At 41.7% G+C, this 18,117-nt stretch overlaps 1 protein-coding gene across 1 annotated transcript in view; it reads right to left on the reverse strand.

Moving 5' to 3' along the window:
• The window catches only part of LOC106573762 (insulin-like growth factor 1 receptor), a 172,738-nt gene that overhangs the window by 135,858 nt on the left and 18,763 nt on the right, over positions 1 to 18,117 (reverse strand). The window contains exon 2 of the mRNA XM_014149105.3: positions 16,865 to 17,428. Coding sequence (XP_014004580.1) covers positions 16,865 to 17,428 — 564 coding nt within the window. The remainder of the gene's footprint in view (positions 1 to 16,864; positions 17,429 to 18,117) is intronic.

Below are 18,117 nucleotides of genomic sequence, written 5' to 3' on the forward strand. Positions count from 1 at the left end.
ATCCTGAAAAACTCCCCAGTATATTTTCTGATGTCAAGCATACCCATAACAGGATGCAGCCACCAGCATGCTTGAAAATAAAGAGGCAGGTACTCAGTGATGTGTTGTGTTGGATTTGCAGCCAAACATAAGGCCTTGCATTTAGGCCAAAAAGTGTATTCATTTGCTGCGTTTTATGCAGTATTACTTTAGTGCCTTTTTGCTTACAAGATGCAAGTTTTGTATTCTGTATATTTGTATTCTTCTTTTCACTGTCATTTAGGTCATTATTGTGGAGTCACTACAATATTGTTGATCCATCCTCAGTTTTCTACCATCGCAGACATTGAACTCTGTAGCTGTTTTAAATTCACCAATTTGGTAACATTACTGAGCAGATTATTTTGTCTCCTACAGTTCAGTTCAGAAGGACCTTTGTACCTTTGATGTGTCTGAGTGGTTTAATATATAATCCATAGCATAATAATTAAATTGACCATGATTAAAGAGATATTCAATGTTTGATTTGTTATTGTTACCCATCTACCAATCACTGCCCTTCTTTATGAGGCTTTCAAAAATCTTCCTGGTCTTTGTAGTTAAATCTGTGCTTAAAATTCAATACTTGACTGTAGGACCTTAAAGATGAGGGATAGAGGAAGGGTTTGTCATTCAAAAATCATGTCAACCCCTATTATTTTACACAGAGTGAGTTCATGTAACTTATTATGTGATTTACTCCTGAACTAATTTAGGCTTGCCTAAACAAAGGGGGTGACTACTTATGCAACGACTATATTCCCCCCCCAAAAAGAATATTCCACTTTGACATTACATAGTATTTTGTGTAGATTATTCACCAAAAATTACAATTAAATAAATTTGAATCCCACTTTGTAACACAAAATGTGAAGAAATCCAAGGGGTCTGAATACTTTTGCAAGGCACCAACATTGCACACACCCTCAATTCTGCAGGAGAGATTTGTCGGCATGAGATATTATTTTTCAAACTGTGGAATTAACTTGGGCTTTAAGAGTTTACTTGCGGGCATGACGCATTCAGTCCCAGCAGCGTGGAGAGGAACAGAGCAGGGTGGCATGGCATGGCTACTCCTTTCACCTCCGTATGGAGCAGCTAGCGAGTAGCAGTGCTAACAGGCGGAGACGAGATAGGCCTCATCCTTCCTGCCATTACAATGGGATTGAGCGGAATCTACCACGGAGCGGAGGCCCCATGGCGCTGAGAGAGGAAGTTATAGTATTCACACAGATTTATGAAAGAGTGTTGAGAGCGCCGGATGAGTCACAGCTGCCGCGCAGAGCGGCCAGAAGGCAGCAGGCAGCCCATCAGCACAGGCACTGAGTGGCTCGCACACACACTGTGTGTGTGTGTGTGTGTGTGTGTGTGGTGTGTGTGTGTGTGTGTGTGTGTGTGTGTGTGTGTGTGTGTGTGTGTGTGTGTGGTGTGTGTCCGGAGTGGCAGCATAAGCTACACTGTCCAGCCTTTTAATGTCTTTAGAAGGGCATTGAGGACAGTATTTTGATAAAAAGTATTCACATTTTACAAATAAACAACAGATAAACAAAACATTTAAAATGACAACTTGAAAGACATTACTGTTCAAAATGCTTTGTAGTAAACTTGTTGTTGACAGAACCATGGCAGGCATGTAAGTGGTTGGGACTTACTAGTAGGGACTTCACGATTGTCCCAATACTTTGGTGCTGATACAATATGTATTGCGATTCTCACCATTCTATATCTATTGCGATTCGATACTGTGATTTTATTTGCGATCCAATGGTCCAAACAGTATGTCTGCTGCAGAGGGACGAGAGAGCCATGAGAAAACAAGTTTTGATCAGTCATGGAAATAAAAGTGCTGAAAAGAAATTGGCTCCCTATTTAAAAAGGAAATGAAGAACAATCTATGAAGGAAGAATACTGAAGTTCTGGTGCAGGTACAGGTACAGCCAACTAGCGCAAACATAATATTGCGATATTGTCAAAACGATACATCATCAAAAATAATAACCTGATATGTTACTATACTGATTTTTTCCCTCATCACTACAAACAGTGAATGCAGTGAAACAGTATATAATATGTAAAAAAATGCTTTTGGGGAGAGCTAAAAACATACTAAACAGTGAGGGAAAAGAATTCCTGTCCGACCAATAACACTCGCCACTCAACCTCTATGGCTAGAAAAAGTCCAAAGGAAACCTATAAAACCAATTGTGAAGAAAAACTATTTGTAACCAAATAGATTTTTTCCTTGCTTTCCGAGGGCTCAGGTTCTTGGGGCCGACTGAAGAGCGGCTCTGTAACAGCTAAACATATTAAGATCTCCTGCTCACATTTCTCAAGAATGACATTTATGAATGTGACCTAGATGAGAGAAAATGTGTCAGAGGCCAGAAGAGGGGCAAGGGGTGAGAGGGAGGGAAGAGCTGCATGGAATGTACTCCACACACACACACACACACACACACACACACACACACACACACACACACACACACACACACACACACACACACACACACACACACACACACACACACACACACACACACACACACACACACACACACACACTCTAGGGCAACAAAACCTTGTATTGTGCTTACACAAGTCTTAAACATTAATAAGCACTCTATAACATATTTGTGTTCATACAGATACAAGTTGTAGTGTCTCACTGTCGTCAAGTTGACGGTGTTGATTTTATTGTCTACAGGGGGCAGTAGTGATGGGAGAGAGGAGAGCCTCTGTCCACTGATAAAGCAGCTCTCTATGCTACCATATAACCCTATTTACAGCCTGTTGTCAGTTTGCTTGCCCCCGACCTCTCTTTAAAAAGACAGTCTGAGAAAACAAATAGAGGGAGGGGCTTGTATACCTTCTCTATGTATTTATTTTCAATGGCACCATGGAGTAGCAACAGGAATCAACAGTGCTCAGTCCTCTGGGGAAATAATAAAGACAAGGGCGCAGCGGCAGACACAGCAGTAGTAGACTCAGGGTTAACTGAACAGGAGGACTGTGTCTCACGTGTTGATTAATACCCCCCTTCTCGCACCTATCGGGGATAGATTCCACATGGGGAACCTTTCCTGTAATGCTTTGTTGTACTGCTCTCAGATAAACTGGTGGGTAGGGCCTTGAGGCACAACACAAACATGGCGGTTAGGCTAGCTAGCTAATGTGTGTAGTGCAGACCCAGTTTCCCATGGCTTTTCCCTCTTTCACTGTCGTGACCCATTGAGAATGCTTCAGGGCTGAGGGCAGTGGAGAAGAAGATGATGAATTTGATTATGCCGTCTTTACTGTGGGGGAGGAGGGAGTAGAGAGAGAGGGAGTGCTCATGGTGTGAGGTTGATCAACAGAGTGGCATGGCTCTGTCTTCACTGTGGCACACTGCCTGAGCAGAGCCAGGCAGGCCTGGCACAGGGAGATGGATCCAGGCAGTGAGTCACCAGCAGCAATACCGTACCCCCAGGAAAGCACAGGCCTCTCGGAGGCCAGGGCAGGCGAGGCTGCTGGAACTGGAGCCTTTCCTGCTTTCTGTCCCTCACTACGGCCCTTTGATAAGCTTCAGAGACGCCATTAAAAATTGAAAAGCCTTCCCTGCATGTCGAGGCAAAGGTCTGGGATTACGTTGGTTAAACAAAAACAAGACAACCGATCGCATAACACAGTCCACCTAACGCTGTGCACACACACAAACACATTCCCAGCGCCTGTCTCTGCCACCCCCATCATCATCCGTACTTCCATTCATTGATCTCTTGGTTTTTCACAAACATTCTTCCCCCCCATACCACATGGCCTCTGTACATACAGGCTGTTCTGTGTGTTTCCCCTCTTTATCCTCTCAGAGCTGCAATGACATACCCAGCAGGAATTCCTACCTTATATACTTACTTAAAGAGACAGTCACAAGCCCCTTTCCCAACTCCTGTCCAGTACACACTCTAGGTCTGCTGTAGAGGTAGGTTAAATGTATCAGATCCCACAAACTAAACATTTCATTTAAAATCCTTAACCACAATGACACCCACAGTCTGTCCTCTGTACCATAGGCCTAGTTCAGGTCAGAGCACACAGAGCAGTGATATCAAGTGTGTCTCTGGCATCCAGGGAGTAAACAGATTAAGTCTCCCAGAGCAGGAGAGAGCAGAGAGCAATGGTGCCAACTGCCAAGGCTCCTAATGATGTTCCTCTGCTGGCCGGCTGGGTTCTGTAGGGGTTCAGGGCTGGGACATGCTGTGATCAGCCCTGTATGACCAGTCACTCCCAGTGTTGGGGGTAACCTGTTACAAAAGTGACACGTAATGTAATCGGGTGTTTTTTATGAGTAACTAGTAATTTATTGCGTTAGTTTTGAAAACTGGGTAATATAATTATAGTTACTTTGTTAAGTAACGCGTGTGTTACTTTCAGAATCATATCTCTACCGGGTGCATGTTTCCAGGATCCAATCTCGACTTGCTTCCTCATTTAGTTCTCAAGCGAGAGGAGAAAGAGTGTTTGGAGAAATGTCATGACAGCTGCTGTCCATAAAAATGTATAGAGGGCGCACATCTGATCTTTGCCATTGATCGCTTCTTTGATAGCAAAGCCCGCATAGAGGGCTTTCCCATCTAGTGGCAAGTATGCCTATACATCTTTATGGGTCCGTGTACGTGCGGTCTAACCGGACCTGGAGATTTTGAATGATATATATATGTATATATATAAAAAACACATATGGAATCACGTAGTAACCAAAAAAACTGTTAAACAAATCAAAAAATATTTTATATTTGAGATTCTTCAAAGTAGCCAACCTTTGCATTGATGACAGCTTTGCACACTCTTGGCATTCTCTCAACCAGCTTCATGACGTAGTCACCTGGAATGCCTTTCAATTAACAGGTGTGCCTTGTTAAAAGTTAATTTGTGGAATTTCTTTCCCTCTTAATGCATTTGAGCCAATCAGTTGTGTTGTGACAAGGTAGGGCGGGTATACAGAAGATAGCACTATTTGGTAAAACACCAAGTCCATATTATGGCAAGAACAGCTCAAATAAGCAAAGAGAAACGACAGTCCATCTTTACTTTAAGACATGAAGGTCAGTCATGATGAAACTGGCTCTCATGAGGACCGCCACAGGAAAGGAAGACCTAGAGTTACCTCTGCTGCAGAGGATAAGTTCATTAGAGTTACAAGCCTCAGATTGCAGCCCAAATAAATGCTTCACAGGCCTTCATGGTCAAATTGCTACAAATAAACCACCACTAAAGGACACCAATAAGAAGAAGAGACTTGATTGGGCCAAGAAAAACTAGCAATGGAGCATTAGACCGTTGGAAAACTGCTTTTGTCTGATGAGTCCAAATTAGAGATTTTTGGTTCCAACTGCCGTGTCTTTGTGAGATGCAGAGTAGGTGAACGGATGATCTCCGCATGTGTGGTTCCCACCATGAAGCATGGAGGAGGAGGTGTGATAGTGCCTTGTTGGTGACACTGTAAGTGATTTATTTAGAATTCAAGGTACACTTAACCAGCATGGCTACCACAGCATTCTGCAGTGATACGCCATCCCATCTGGTTTGTGCTTAGTGGGACTATCATTTGTTTTTCAACAGGACAATGACCCAAAACACACCTCCAGGCTGTGTAAGGGCTATTTGACCAAGAAGGAAAGTGATGGAGTGCTGCATCAGATGACCTGGCCTCCACAATCACCCGACCTCAACCCAATTGAGATGGTTTGGGATGAGTTGGACTGCAGAGCGAAGGAAAAGCAGCCAACAAATACTCAGCATATGTGGGAACTCCTTCAAGACTGTTGGAGAAGCATTCCTCATGAAGATGGTTGAGAGAATGCCAAGAGTGTGCAAAGCTGTCATCAAGGCAAAGGGTGGCTACTTTGAAGAATCAAAAATATAATATATTTTGATTTGTTTAACACTTTTTTGGTTAATACGTTTGACTGGTACAGTATGGCTAATTAAGCAGCCCATATGATTGTGCAGCACTTCTTGACTAGCACAGGAAAGCAGCACCACAGATGGAAGGAGAAGCTAGTGATCAAAACTGAGTTATTAAGTAGCCTATCGTTGATAGTGTGTGCTGCACGCCTCACTCCCTCAGACAGTCAAAAAGGTGAGGTTTGAGATTTATTTCATGAATGTAATGCAAAGTAATATAACAAGTAATATAAGGCATTCCTTTCCATACAAAGTGATATTGTAAATTAACGCATTACTTTGGTTAAATGTGTAATATATACATTTTTCAACACTAGTCACTAGGGGAGGCAGGTAGCCTGGTGGGTAGGAGCGTTGGGCCAGTAAACTAAAGGTTTTTGGATCACATCCCTGAGCTAACAAGATAAAAATATTTAGTTCTGCCCCTGAGCAAGGCAGTTAACCAACTGTTCCCCGGGCGCCGCTGACATGGATGTTGATTAAGGCAACCCCCACACCTCTCTGATTCAGAGATGCGGAAGACATTTCAGTTGAATGCATTCAGTTGTACAATTGACTAGGTATTTCCCTTTCCAACCTTGACCCTAACACTGACACAACACTAGTTGAGTTAATACCACAATGACTCTTACAGACCCACCCTCATATCAACTCACACAAAGACCCTTTATTAACACAAGTGCCAAAAAGCTGACACCGTTTTTTATTTTACTACAATGTAGACTGAGAAAAACACAAAACCAGTCTTGCAAGGTGCTGACTAACGGGGCATAGTAGAAACGTGTAGACACACATGCAGAGATGATTTATCACAAATCACAAACCAGCTGCCTTGGACAGTTGACACATTTGGAGCAAAGTAAAAGATACAAACCAACAGGGTGTTATCAGGTGTTATATGTAAGTCAAGGGCCAGATGTAAGAAACCAGACACCGGAGTTTCATTGAAGCTTAGCATATTGTACGTAAATATTCAAACACGTTCAAGGGAAAAGTTAGCTATGTGAGGTCAGACGAGGATGAGTGTCTGTTACTCTGTTAAGGAGTATTTATACCCTATGGAGACGGAAGTATTGGGGCGTAGCGCAGTGTAGCAATCTCGTTTTTCGTCACAAAAGGGGTGGCTACTTGTAGTACGTGCAAACATTCTATGTACTCTTGTGTGCCATTAAATTTGGAACGCACCGTATAATTGTTTGCGTAGCCGTGGAGGCAGTTGTTGTGTAGGCAATGACGCTGTATTTTACCACCAACTCGCTTGGTTCCCTGAGCTGATCTATATAGGCTATGCATCAAAGTAGCCTATTTTTTCATTGATAACCAAATATAATCTCAGTGACTGTTCAAACAATAAACCAAAAAAACATTGTAGCCTCATTAGAATCCCCCCAAAAGGTATTTAGTTTAAAAGTGATAACTTGTGATTCTAGGCTATTTTGAAACTGTAAAATCAGCTGCCATCTGATTTTTTTCTCTGTGACCAGTCATTCCAACCTTGGCCCTAACACTGACACAACAACACTAGTTGAGTTAATACCACAGTTACTCCTAAAGACCCACCCTCATATCAACTCACACAAAGACCCTTTATTAACCTTCTCATCAAACGAGGAAAGGCAAGTGCCTAGTTTTACTACTACGTAGACTGAGGAAAACACACAACCAGTCTTGCAAGATGCAGACTAACGGGGCATAGTAGAAACGTGTAGACACACAGATGATTTATCACAAATCACAAACCAGCTGCCTTGGACAGTTGACACATTTGGAAAAAAGTGAATAAGAGCGTCTGCTAAATGACTAAAATGTAAATGTAAATGTGTTATAACCTGGGTAGTTTGCGCCCTGAATGCTGATTGGCTGACAGCCTTGGTATATGAGACCGTATATCACGGGTATGACAAAACATGTATTTTTACAGCTCTAATTACGTAGGAAACCAATTTATAATAGCAACAAGGCACCTCGAGGGTTTGTGGTATATTGTCAATATACCACGGCTAAGGGCTGTGTCCAGGCACTCCACGTTGCGTCGTGCTAATGAATAGTCCTTAGCCATGGTATATTGGCCATATACCACACCTCCTCGGGCATTATTGCTTAATAATATGTAAGTCAAGGGCAGTGTGGTTAAGAAACCAGACAACAGAGTTTCATTGGAGCTGAGCAATTTTTAAGTAATTATTCAAACACAAATATGCTAGATATGTGAGGTCAGACGAGGAGTGTCTGTTACTGTTACTCAGTAGTTTTCTCCAGAGCTGTGTGGTGTGACCTGCCCTTATAGAACAAGGCTGGTTGGGACTAAATAACTGTCGGTCTCACGGTAAATGACAGTTCATTAACATAAACACATTTAGCATCTCCTGGCTTCCACTGATGCAGACCTTTGGAACATTTACATTTTTAAAAGTATAATAAATCCATGTACACCTTCACCTTCACAATAAATCCATTATTTATTTTAGACAGGTCTAAAGAAGCATGATATGAAGAAAATGTATTATATTTCTATGAAGAAAATGTATTTTATTTCAGAAGAAAAGAATAGCATACTCTGGAGTTAGGTCCTGATGTGGCTATGCTAAATGGCTGTGGACTACACTAGTTTATTTAGCAGACAAGATTTTCTTATAATTCTGTGGCATTATTTAATTTTATAGCATGAAGAATACAATATGTTTTGATTTTTAATACATTCTAAGGCTGCATGATGAGACTCTAATGATGATTTGAAAAACGTTGCTTGAAAGGTATGAGCTCTGCTTTGTTTTTTGTGCAGGCTTCCCCTTTGTGGCCGTAATGCACCCTCAAAAAATCCATGTCTTTTGCGGCCCGGAATGCTGCGTTGTGCCCTTCTCCCCGAGTGCTGCGCAATCCGAAGCGCCTCTCACTCACATGGCTCTCGTCACGTGATCGGTGCTTTCTCACAGGCTACAAGTGAAGACAGACACATCGAGGATGAAACTGTGCGTGTCCTTATCCAATTCCCAGGTGCATATTGAAGATATTGGAAGAACTGTTCACATTTACTTTTCGTCAGCCAACAAGATGAGTAGGCCTAATGAACAGCAAAAGTACTAGCCTATGTTAATCTACTATCCCCCATAGTACAAAAGTCAACCTATTTGATCCTGTGTGCAAAATAAATATCCCAAACATCGTCTGGGGCAGTTGTGGGGTGCAATAAATCCAAAATAAATACAACCACTGGCATAAAAAAAACATGTTTTATGCAATGTGGCAAACGCAAATGTTGATAAACTATTTGGCTATTTTTTTCACATTATAAGCACAGCTATCCACACATGGCAGTAGGCTATACTGCCCTACCAAGCAAAAAGGCAGTAACTGCTCATAGCGTGGAACTGAGAAATATGGCTTTTATTTACCTTGGTTTCACAGTAACTTTATGCAGTTACTGCTAACATGACCCCCATTTTCTCCAAAACACAATAGAGGCAGGATACTTGTCCACATGATTAAGCATGTATTTAATGTAGCAAAAATGACATTAACTCATTATTCGACCAAATTAGCAGTTACTGCCTTTTTGCTTGTTAGGGCAGTATAACCGCGAAAGTTCCATGAGTGGGACAACACCAATATCAAAAGTGACAGCAAATGTGATTAAGCGTGTAATGCTTTTATTATAAAGGTGCATTTTATGGTGAAAATTATCTTCCTCAAACTTGAAACTCACACGCTGCTTATATATGCCAGTTAGGCTCTACACCCCTTGTAAAGCGGATTAACGTGCTTAATTTTAAGAAGTTATTTGGCCACTTTAGTTGTGGTACAAACCTTATCAAAACATATAGGCCTATGGGCTAGGCTACATGAGGTGTGTGACTATGATTTGAAAAAGTCGCAAAAAATGTTTTGTTTCTTATGCTGGGCATCATTCACAAGTGACAATATATAAGTATATATATATATATATATATATATATATATATATATATATATATATATAAGTGATAGGCTAATATTGTCATCCATCAGACTATTCTAGATTTAATCTTTTCTTTACATATACTAAATAATATATGTGTGAAATTTGTTATGTGTTTGAATGGACCATTATCATGCACCTCTCAAAAAATGCACTTAAATAGCAAATGAAAGATGCTTTTCCTGTTGTTCATTTTCATGCCAACCAGGTAGGCTATTATCCTGTTGTAAAGATAAACAATGTGCTTAATATTAGGAAAGTTTAGAAATAAATATAGTAGGCCTAGTCTATAGAAAGCTGATGGGAACCTCCTCCTTTTAGCAGAGGCCATCACTCTGTTTTCTCGCGCAATTGCATAGCCTACAGAAATGTTGCGTAACATGAACTCATGGGCTCTCATGAAGTGTTTTATTATATTTCCGATTACATTTGCATTGTTGTCAGAGTGATTAGAGGGACAATAGAGTGCTGAGTACCAAGCAGTTAGCAAGTTTGATAGGCTACTAATGACCATCAGCAGCATCAGAGTTTGGAGAAGCCTAATTACTGTGATTAAACGGTCACGTAGAATTTGACTGCATTCATGACTCGTGACCGCCGGTGTGGCGGTAATACGGTCACCGCAACAGCTCTAGTTGGGACAGCCTGCCTGCCTGCCTGCCTGCCTGCCTGCCTGCCTGCCTGCCTGCCTGCCTGCCTGCCTGCCTGCCTGCCTGCCTGCCTGCCTGCCTGCCTGCCTGTATGCTGCCTATCAACCAGCCTCTCTCTCTCCCGTTGGCCGGCTTTGCTCCCTTCTCCTCTGGGGGAGGAAGACATGCCTGTCTGGAACAGAGCGACCTGAGGGGACCATTTGAAGCAGGCCAGAGAGCATGCTCAGTCACAAGACCCAAAAACACACACCGACAACACGCAATGTCACAGGGCCATGGCCAGCCAAACCACTCAACTTCACTGCATGGCGGCTGGGGTGTGTAAACGGTCAAGAGATATCGCACAGTCAAAGCTGTTAACAGCCTCTGATAAGGCTGGTGGAAGAGAGAAGAGAAATTACTGGTAAAACTATCAAGAAGGGCAATAAAAGAAGACGTCCGGACCAAACTTGATGAAAGGAAGGAGAAAGGGAAGGAGGGAGGGAAGGAGGGAAAGGGGGAACATTGGAGAAGGAGGGAGCTGGGCTGTGTTATGCCTCCTCCGGGGTGTTAGTGAGAGCCTGCCATTGTGCTTGTGCACTTGACATTTCTGTGACATTTTTCCCTCAACCCCCTCCTCATATAAGCCCTCCGTTAGCGCCTCGCCACACACCGCAGCCTGCTACTAAAGAGAACTCAGTAATCTCCACGGCCCGGCTCTGCCTTATCCCAGACAAAGAGCCAAATACCAGCCAGGTAACCCTATCCTGTCCTACCCACGCCCAGCCATAGAGCCAGGAATTAACCTGTCATGTGTTGCTATTTTCATGCGCATCTCTGAGGCTATCTGTTCCTTTTAATCTAACATTATGCAGGTTGGTGTTTAAATCTGTACACAGTGTGTATATACAAGCAGGCAAGGCAAGTATAGAGTAAAGGCCTGTTTGACCTGACAAACAATAGTGCTCCAAAAAACATCCGCCGGAGGCTAAACTAGTCCTACTAGCAAAAAGCATCTCCTAGTCACGTACTGTAATTAAAGAGAGGCATTCAGAGTAGAGGACTGGTCTGGATTGACTAGGAAACCACTGCACTGCATGCCCTTGAAGAAACATCTGTACTGGAGAAAAACAAGGCAATTATGCAGAGGGGTGGAGACAAGTGGAATATCCGCCCTTCAGTGAGAGCCAGAGAAAGTCTCATCTCTACTAGACTCAGAGTCTTGACCATTGTATGGGTGAGACTTGAGCCTACAAATCTAGCAGTACTACCACTAAACTACAATCACACACCCTCTAAATGAGCCATTCTATCGTGATATCACAACGCAGTCTATCTCTGATAGCCTTTATCTTCAGAGTTGAGACCTCAAAGCTCAGAGGATTTATCCTACTTTAAGGTGGGAGAGCGGATCTGTGGGAGCTGATCAAAAATGCCCTTTGTCTACTTTCTGTTACAAATCTTATGAAAAACAAAGATGTTGGCCCCTAACATTGGTTCCAACCAACATCAGATAAAGAACAAGCAAATCTTTGTACATCAGGGAAGTTCGTTCCGCATAGCCCACCGGGCAAAAACTGGTTGCATCAACGTTGTTTCCATGTTATTTCAACCCAAAATTAAATCTGATGATGCTGAATCAATGTGTAAAACTGATTGGATTTGGAAAAAGTAATCAACGTAAGGGAATTTTGTATTTTCTGTTGACATCTCCAGCAAACATAAATCAAAGCTAGATGTTGAAATGATGTCTGTGCCCAGTGGAAGGTCACTTAAGTACAGTTGAAGTCGGAAGTTTACATACGCCTTAGCCAAATACATTTAAACTCAGTTTTTCACAATTCCTGACATTTAATCCTAGTAACAATTCCCTGTCTTAGGTCAGCGTTTATTTATTTCATCACATTCCCAGTGGGTCAGAAGTTTACATACACTCAATTAGTATTTGGTAGCATTGCCTTTAACTTCACTAGCATACCGGTTATTGTTCGGAATTTTGGATGACTGACGTGCCAAAAGTAAACTGCCTGTTACTCAGGCCCAAAAGCTAGGATATGCATATACTTGGTAGCATTGGATAGAAAACACTCTGAAGTTTCTAAAACTGTTAAAATAATGTCTGTGAGTATAACAGAACTGATATGGCAGGTGAAACCCGAGGAAAATCCATCTGGAAATGTTCTTTTTGAGGTCACAGGACATTTCAATGTTAGCCTATGGGAAATACAAATAGATAGGACCCAGATTGCAGTTCCTATGGCTTCCACTTGTTTTTTTTTAAATTAGCAAGCATTTGTAGATTTTTCAAGGTGTCTCTCATTAGAAAAGTAGTCTTGTTGGTGAGTGAATGAGGTGCGCGCTCTTCGTTATTTATCTTCCCTGCTGAACATACTATTCTCCGTCTTAAATATTATAGTTTATTTCGATATTAGAGTACCTGAGGATTAATTAGAAACATCGTTTGACTTGTTTGGACGAACTTTACCGATAACTTTTTGGATTCGTTTGTATGCATGTTGAACGAGTGGATTACTGAGATCATTGGCGCCAACTAAACATACTTTTTTGGATATAAAGAAGGACTTTATCAAACAAAATTACTATTAATTTTGTAGCTGGGACCCTTGGGATTGCAAACAGAGGAAGATCTTCCAAAGGTAAGTGATTTATGTAATCACTATTTGTGATTTTCTAACGCCTGTGCTGGTTGAAAAATAATTTTGATGTGGGGCGTTGTCCTCAGATAATTCGATGGTATGCTTTCGCCGTAAAGCCTTTTTGAAATCTGACAATGCGGTTGGATTAACAAGAAGTTAAGCTTTTAAATGATTTATTACACTTGTATTTTCATGAAAGCTTAATATTATGATTTTTGTATTTTGAATTTCGCGCTCTGCAATTTCACCGGATGTTGTCGTAGGTGTCCCGCTAGCGGTTCATGCGACCAAACAGGTTTTAAATTGTTTAACTTTGGTCAAACGTTTCGGGTAGCCTTCCAAAAGCTTCCCACAATAAGTTGGGTGAACTTTGGCCCATTCCTCCTGACAGAGCTGGTGTAACTGAGTCAGGTTTGTAGGCTTCCTTGCTCGCACACGCTTTCTCAGTTCTGCCCAAAAATGTTCTATGGGATTGAGGTCAGGGCGTTGTGATGGCCACTCCAATACCTTGACTTTGTTGTCCTTAAGCCATTTTGCCACAACTTTGGAAGTATGCTTGGGGTCATTGTCCATTTAGAAGACCCATTTGTGACCAAGCTTGAACTTCCTGACTGATGTCTTGAGATGTTGCTTCAATATATCCACATAATTTTCCTACCTCATGATGCCATCTATTTTGTGAAGTGCACCAGTCCCTCCTGCAGCAAAGCACCCCCCACAACATGATGCTGCCACGGTTGGGATGGTGTTCTTTGGCTTGCAAGCCTCCCTTTTTTCCTCCAAACATAACGATGGTCATTATGGCCAAACAGTTCTATTTTTGTTTCATCAGACCAGAGGACATTTCTCCAAAAAGTATGATCTTTGTCCCCATGTGCAGTTGCAAACCGTAGTCTGGCTTTTTTATGGCAGTTTTGGAGCAGTGACTTCTTCCTTGCTGAGTGGCCTTTCAGGTTATGCCGATATAGGACTAATTTTACTGTGGATATAGATAGTTTTGTACCGGCATCTTCACAAGGTCGTTTGCTGTTGTTCTGGGATTGATTTGCACTTTTCGCACCAAAGTACATTCATCTCTAGGAGACAGAACGCGTCTCCTTCCTGAGCGGTATGATGGCTGCGTGGTCCCATGGTGTTTATACTTGCTCACAATTGTTTGTACAGATGAACATGGTACCTTCAGGTGTTTGGAAATTAATCCCAAGGATGAACCAGACTTGTGGAGGTCTACGATTCTTTTCTGAGGTCTTGGCTGATTTCTTTTGATTTTCCCATGATGTCAAGGCAAGAGGACCTGAATTTGAAGGTAGGCCTTGAAATACATCCACCGGTAAACCTCCAATTGACTCAAATTATGTCAATTAGCCTATCAGAAGCTTCTAAAGCCATGACATAATTTTATGGAATTTTCCAAGCTGTTTAAAAGCTTAAAGGCACAGTCAACTTAGTTTATGTAAACTTCTGACCCACTGGAATTGTGATACAGTGAATTATAAGTGAAATAATCTGTCTGTAAACAATTGTTGGAAAAATGACTTGTGTCATGCACAAAGTAGATGTCCTAACTGACTTGCCAAAACTAGTTTATTAACAAGACATTTGTGGAGTGGTTGAAAAATGAGTTTTAATGACTCCAACCTAAGTGTATGTAAACTTCCGACTTCAACTGTATGTCCATCACGGCCAGTCCAGACTGTCTATAATGCAACATACAGTTAGCTACACCAGAGGCCCTACAAATACCTTCAACATCCTGATTAATTTAATTCTGCATTCAAAGAACAATAATCACAACAATAAAGACAATTCCTTGTTTATAGAAACATAAATGGTCACTAAGGAAGTCGCTAGAGGTTGATTTCCTCTATTTGTTTTCTGGGTCTGAAGGGAAGGGGAGATGTTTAGAACTACCAGTTATCCATGGGAGCTGTAGACAGGTCTTCAAAAGGCCAGGGCTGGGAGGACATTTTACCACCATTATTCCATGTTGATGAGTGAAAAGGGGAGCAGACAGGCAGGCAGGAGGAGTAGGAGCTTAGAAGCCCTGTTTTCATCCCAACCTTTTTGGAGTCAAGGTCGACCTCATCTCCTTCACCTGTCAAATTTATGTGAACCCCTTTGATTTGGACCTGGGAGATTCGGCAGAAACTGTCCACACAGAGAGACACTCTAAACAGGCTTTAAACAGGCACCGTCTCACTCAAGCTCTCACTAATAGTCTAGACAAAACAAATAAATACGTTATGGTGGGAGTCTGGTTGGTCAATGCTGTCACCCTCTCAACCACACATCAACATCAACAACAACACCCACTATGCGTAGGGAAGACAACAAAACTACTTTTTACACTATGCCTTTCCCTTAAAGATGGAATCCGCATTAGGGGGAACAGCACCACTGTTCGCCCAGTGTCTTTGTTATTGTTTTTGTTTTGTTGATGAAAAGAAAGAAGAGCATTGCAGTGCATATTTTGCTGTCCTATCATGTGTGCAATGATGAGAAAAAACTGTGTTTGTTGTTTGCAGAAACATCTTTCTTGTTGCAATATCCCAAACAGGTGTGTCAGTTTCACCAATTAAGGAGTCCAGTCCTAAATAAGTAAATTGTTAGCTGTTAAAGTCTTACAACCAGACATTAATTGCATTTATTTACTTAATTAAAATGTTATATCTGTGAGTAACAGACAGATATACATCTTAATAATATTTTTTTTTAATTTAAAAAAACTTTATTTAACCAGGTAGGCAAGTTGAGAACAAGTTCTCATTTACAACTGAGACCTGGCCAAGATAAAGCAAAGCAGTTCGACACATACAACAACACAGTTGTTACACATGGAGTAAACAAACATACAGCCAATAATACAGTAGAAAAACTAGTCTGTATACAATGTGTGCAAATGAGGCGAGATAAGGGAGGTAAGGCAAAAAATAGGCCATGGTGGCGAAGTAAATACAATATAGCAATTAAACACTGGAATGGTAGATGTGCAAAGTAGAAATACTGGGCTACCTGAAACATATCCTTCATTTTTCATAGCCTATAAATACTTGTGCTGTAGTGTGGTGTGTCATAACTTATTCATCACATCAGGTAAGATATAGTAAATATTGACCTGATATGGTCCAGACAGGAAGAGCAAAAGTAACCTCAACTGAGCATGTATTTAATACCAAGAGCTGTATAATGCACCCATCCTTAGTTCTGTCAGCAACTAGGTTGATCTAAAGAAAAGGCCTCCATAATAAATAGAAAGGAAAGGTTTTAACTGGACAAGGGACAATCCTCCTACCTGCTGAATATGAAGGGAAAACACTGCATAGATTCATGGGATTTGTTCACTGGGGAAGAAATGCACAATTTGAGAATGTTTGCGAGACTGGAACCCACCTACCTATATCAGAGACCTATGCAAAAGGCTTGCATCACAAGTGGGATAGACAAACACTGCCAAATACCCTAGGTATTTGGGAAATAATCTACCTTAAAACCTTTTAAAAAAATTTAAAAAATATCTCCTTTTCTGCAGGTGTAAACAAAGATCGTAAAAAAAAAATTAGCTAGAAATAAACAGGAGCTCTGTGGACAGGCTGTCCTCTGTGACCCTGACTGGGTCTCTGCTGCCCACACTGTAAAGAGAAAAGCTCAGAGCTCCTTACCTTTCTGGCAGTGGTTGGATGTCCAGCAGCGAGAGTTAAAGTTGCCGTTAAAGCTGGTCTTGATACACTGAGCGTTGTCCTCCGTGATGCCTGGACACACATCACCACACTCCTTGGATTGCTTGTTCCCCGCGATAAAGTTGTTGAACTCTGCGTCCATGATGAGAGACCAGTCCACAGAGTCCAGGTAGCAGAGCTCCGGGTTCTTCTCGATCCGGATGGCCCCTCGCGTGATGTTCCTCAGGTTGTACAGGCCGATGTCCTTCAGACTGGTCATCTCAAAGATCACCAGGGCGTAGTTGTAGAAGAGGTTGCGTCCGTGGATGACGTTGAGGTTGGGGAAGAGCGTGCTGAGGCTGTCCAGGCCGGACACACGGAACAGGAGCAGGTAGTCGGTGATGACGGTCAGCTTGGGGAAGCTGAGGGAGCGGAAGAGCTCCTGGTTGAGGTTGTTGGTCTTGTCTCCGATGAGGAGGATCTGCAGGAAGCCCTCCACCACCGTGCAGTTCTCCAGACGCTTGAACTCACTGATGTCATTACGTATGTCAATACTTGGACCACAGACTGGAGGAGAGAGAAAGGGAAAGAAAAATCACACATTACATAATTATTACACATCTTACTTTATCATTTTAAAACACAGTATTTGTTTTTCCTTTATTCAATGTACCTAAATAAAATGTACCCTTTAATTTGATTTTAGAATTTATTTATCAATTTGTCTGCATACCTATTCACTGTGTTAATCTCTTTACCATGCCTATGATGTAAATCCAATTTCAAGTATTTTCAGGTAGTGACCTGGCTTAAAGGTTCACTGTAGCCAGTCCCAGACATACTGTAAGATGACAGCACCAAAATAACAAGCACAGCAGCCATTAATAGGATGTAATCTAATCTTCTTGAGATCATCTCTGAAAATATCTGGACTTGATAGTGCTTAAAACAGGATGTCTTATGTTATGTTGTTCTCTTCATGTACAAAAGTGTATTTTTGCTTTTGTTTTATGGATATAACTATTCATTTTACTGTGACAAAAGAGAGAGACAAACAGACAGGGTCATCTGAGGTGAGTGTGCTCTTCATTCTGAGCAGGCGTAGGAAGTTCTCTCTCAATGACAAGGGTCAATATTTTGAGATTCTCTTGCTATATATTTTGGTAAGATCTGGGATCCTAGGTTCCTCTCCTTTACCGGGATAACCCGTGTTTAAAAAGATCCCATCCATCTTAGCTCAGCACACAGAAAGCAAC

Source organism: Salmo salar, chromosome 16, assembly GCF_965601325.2.
Source record: "Salmo salar chromosome 16, fSalSal1, whole genome shotgun sequence".
Taxonomy (NCBI): domain Eukaryota; kingdom Metazoa; phylum Chordata; class Actinopteri; order Salmoniformes; family Salmonidae; genus Salmo; species Salmo salar.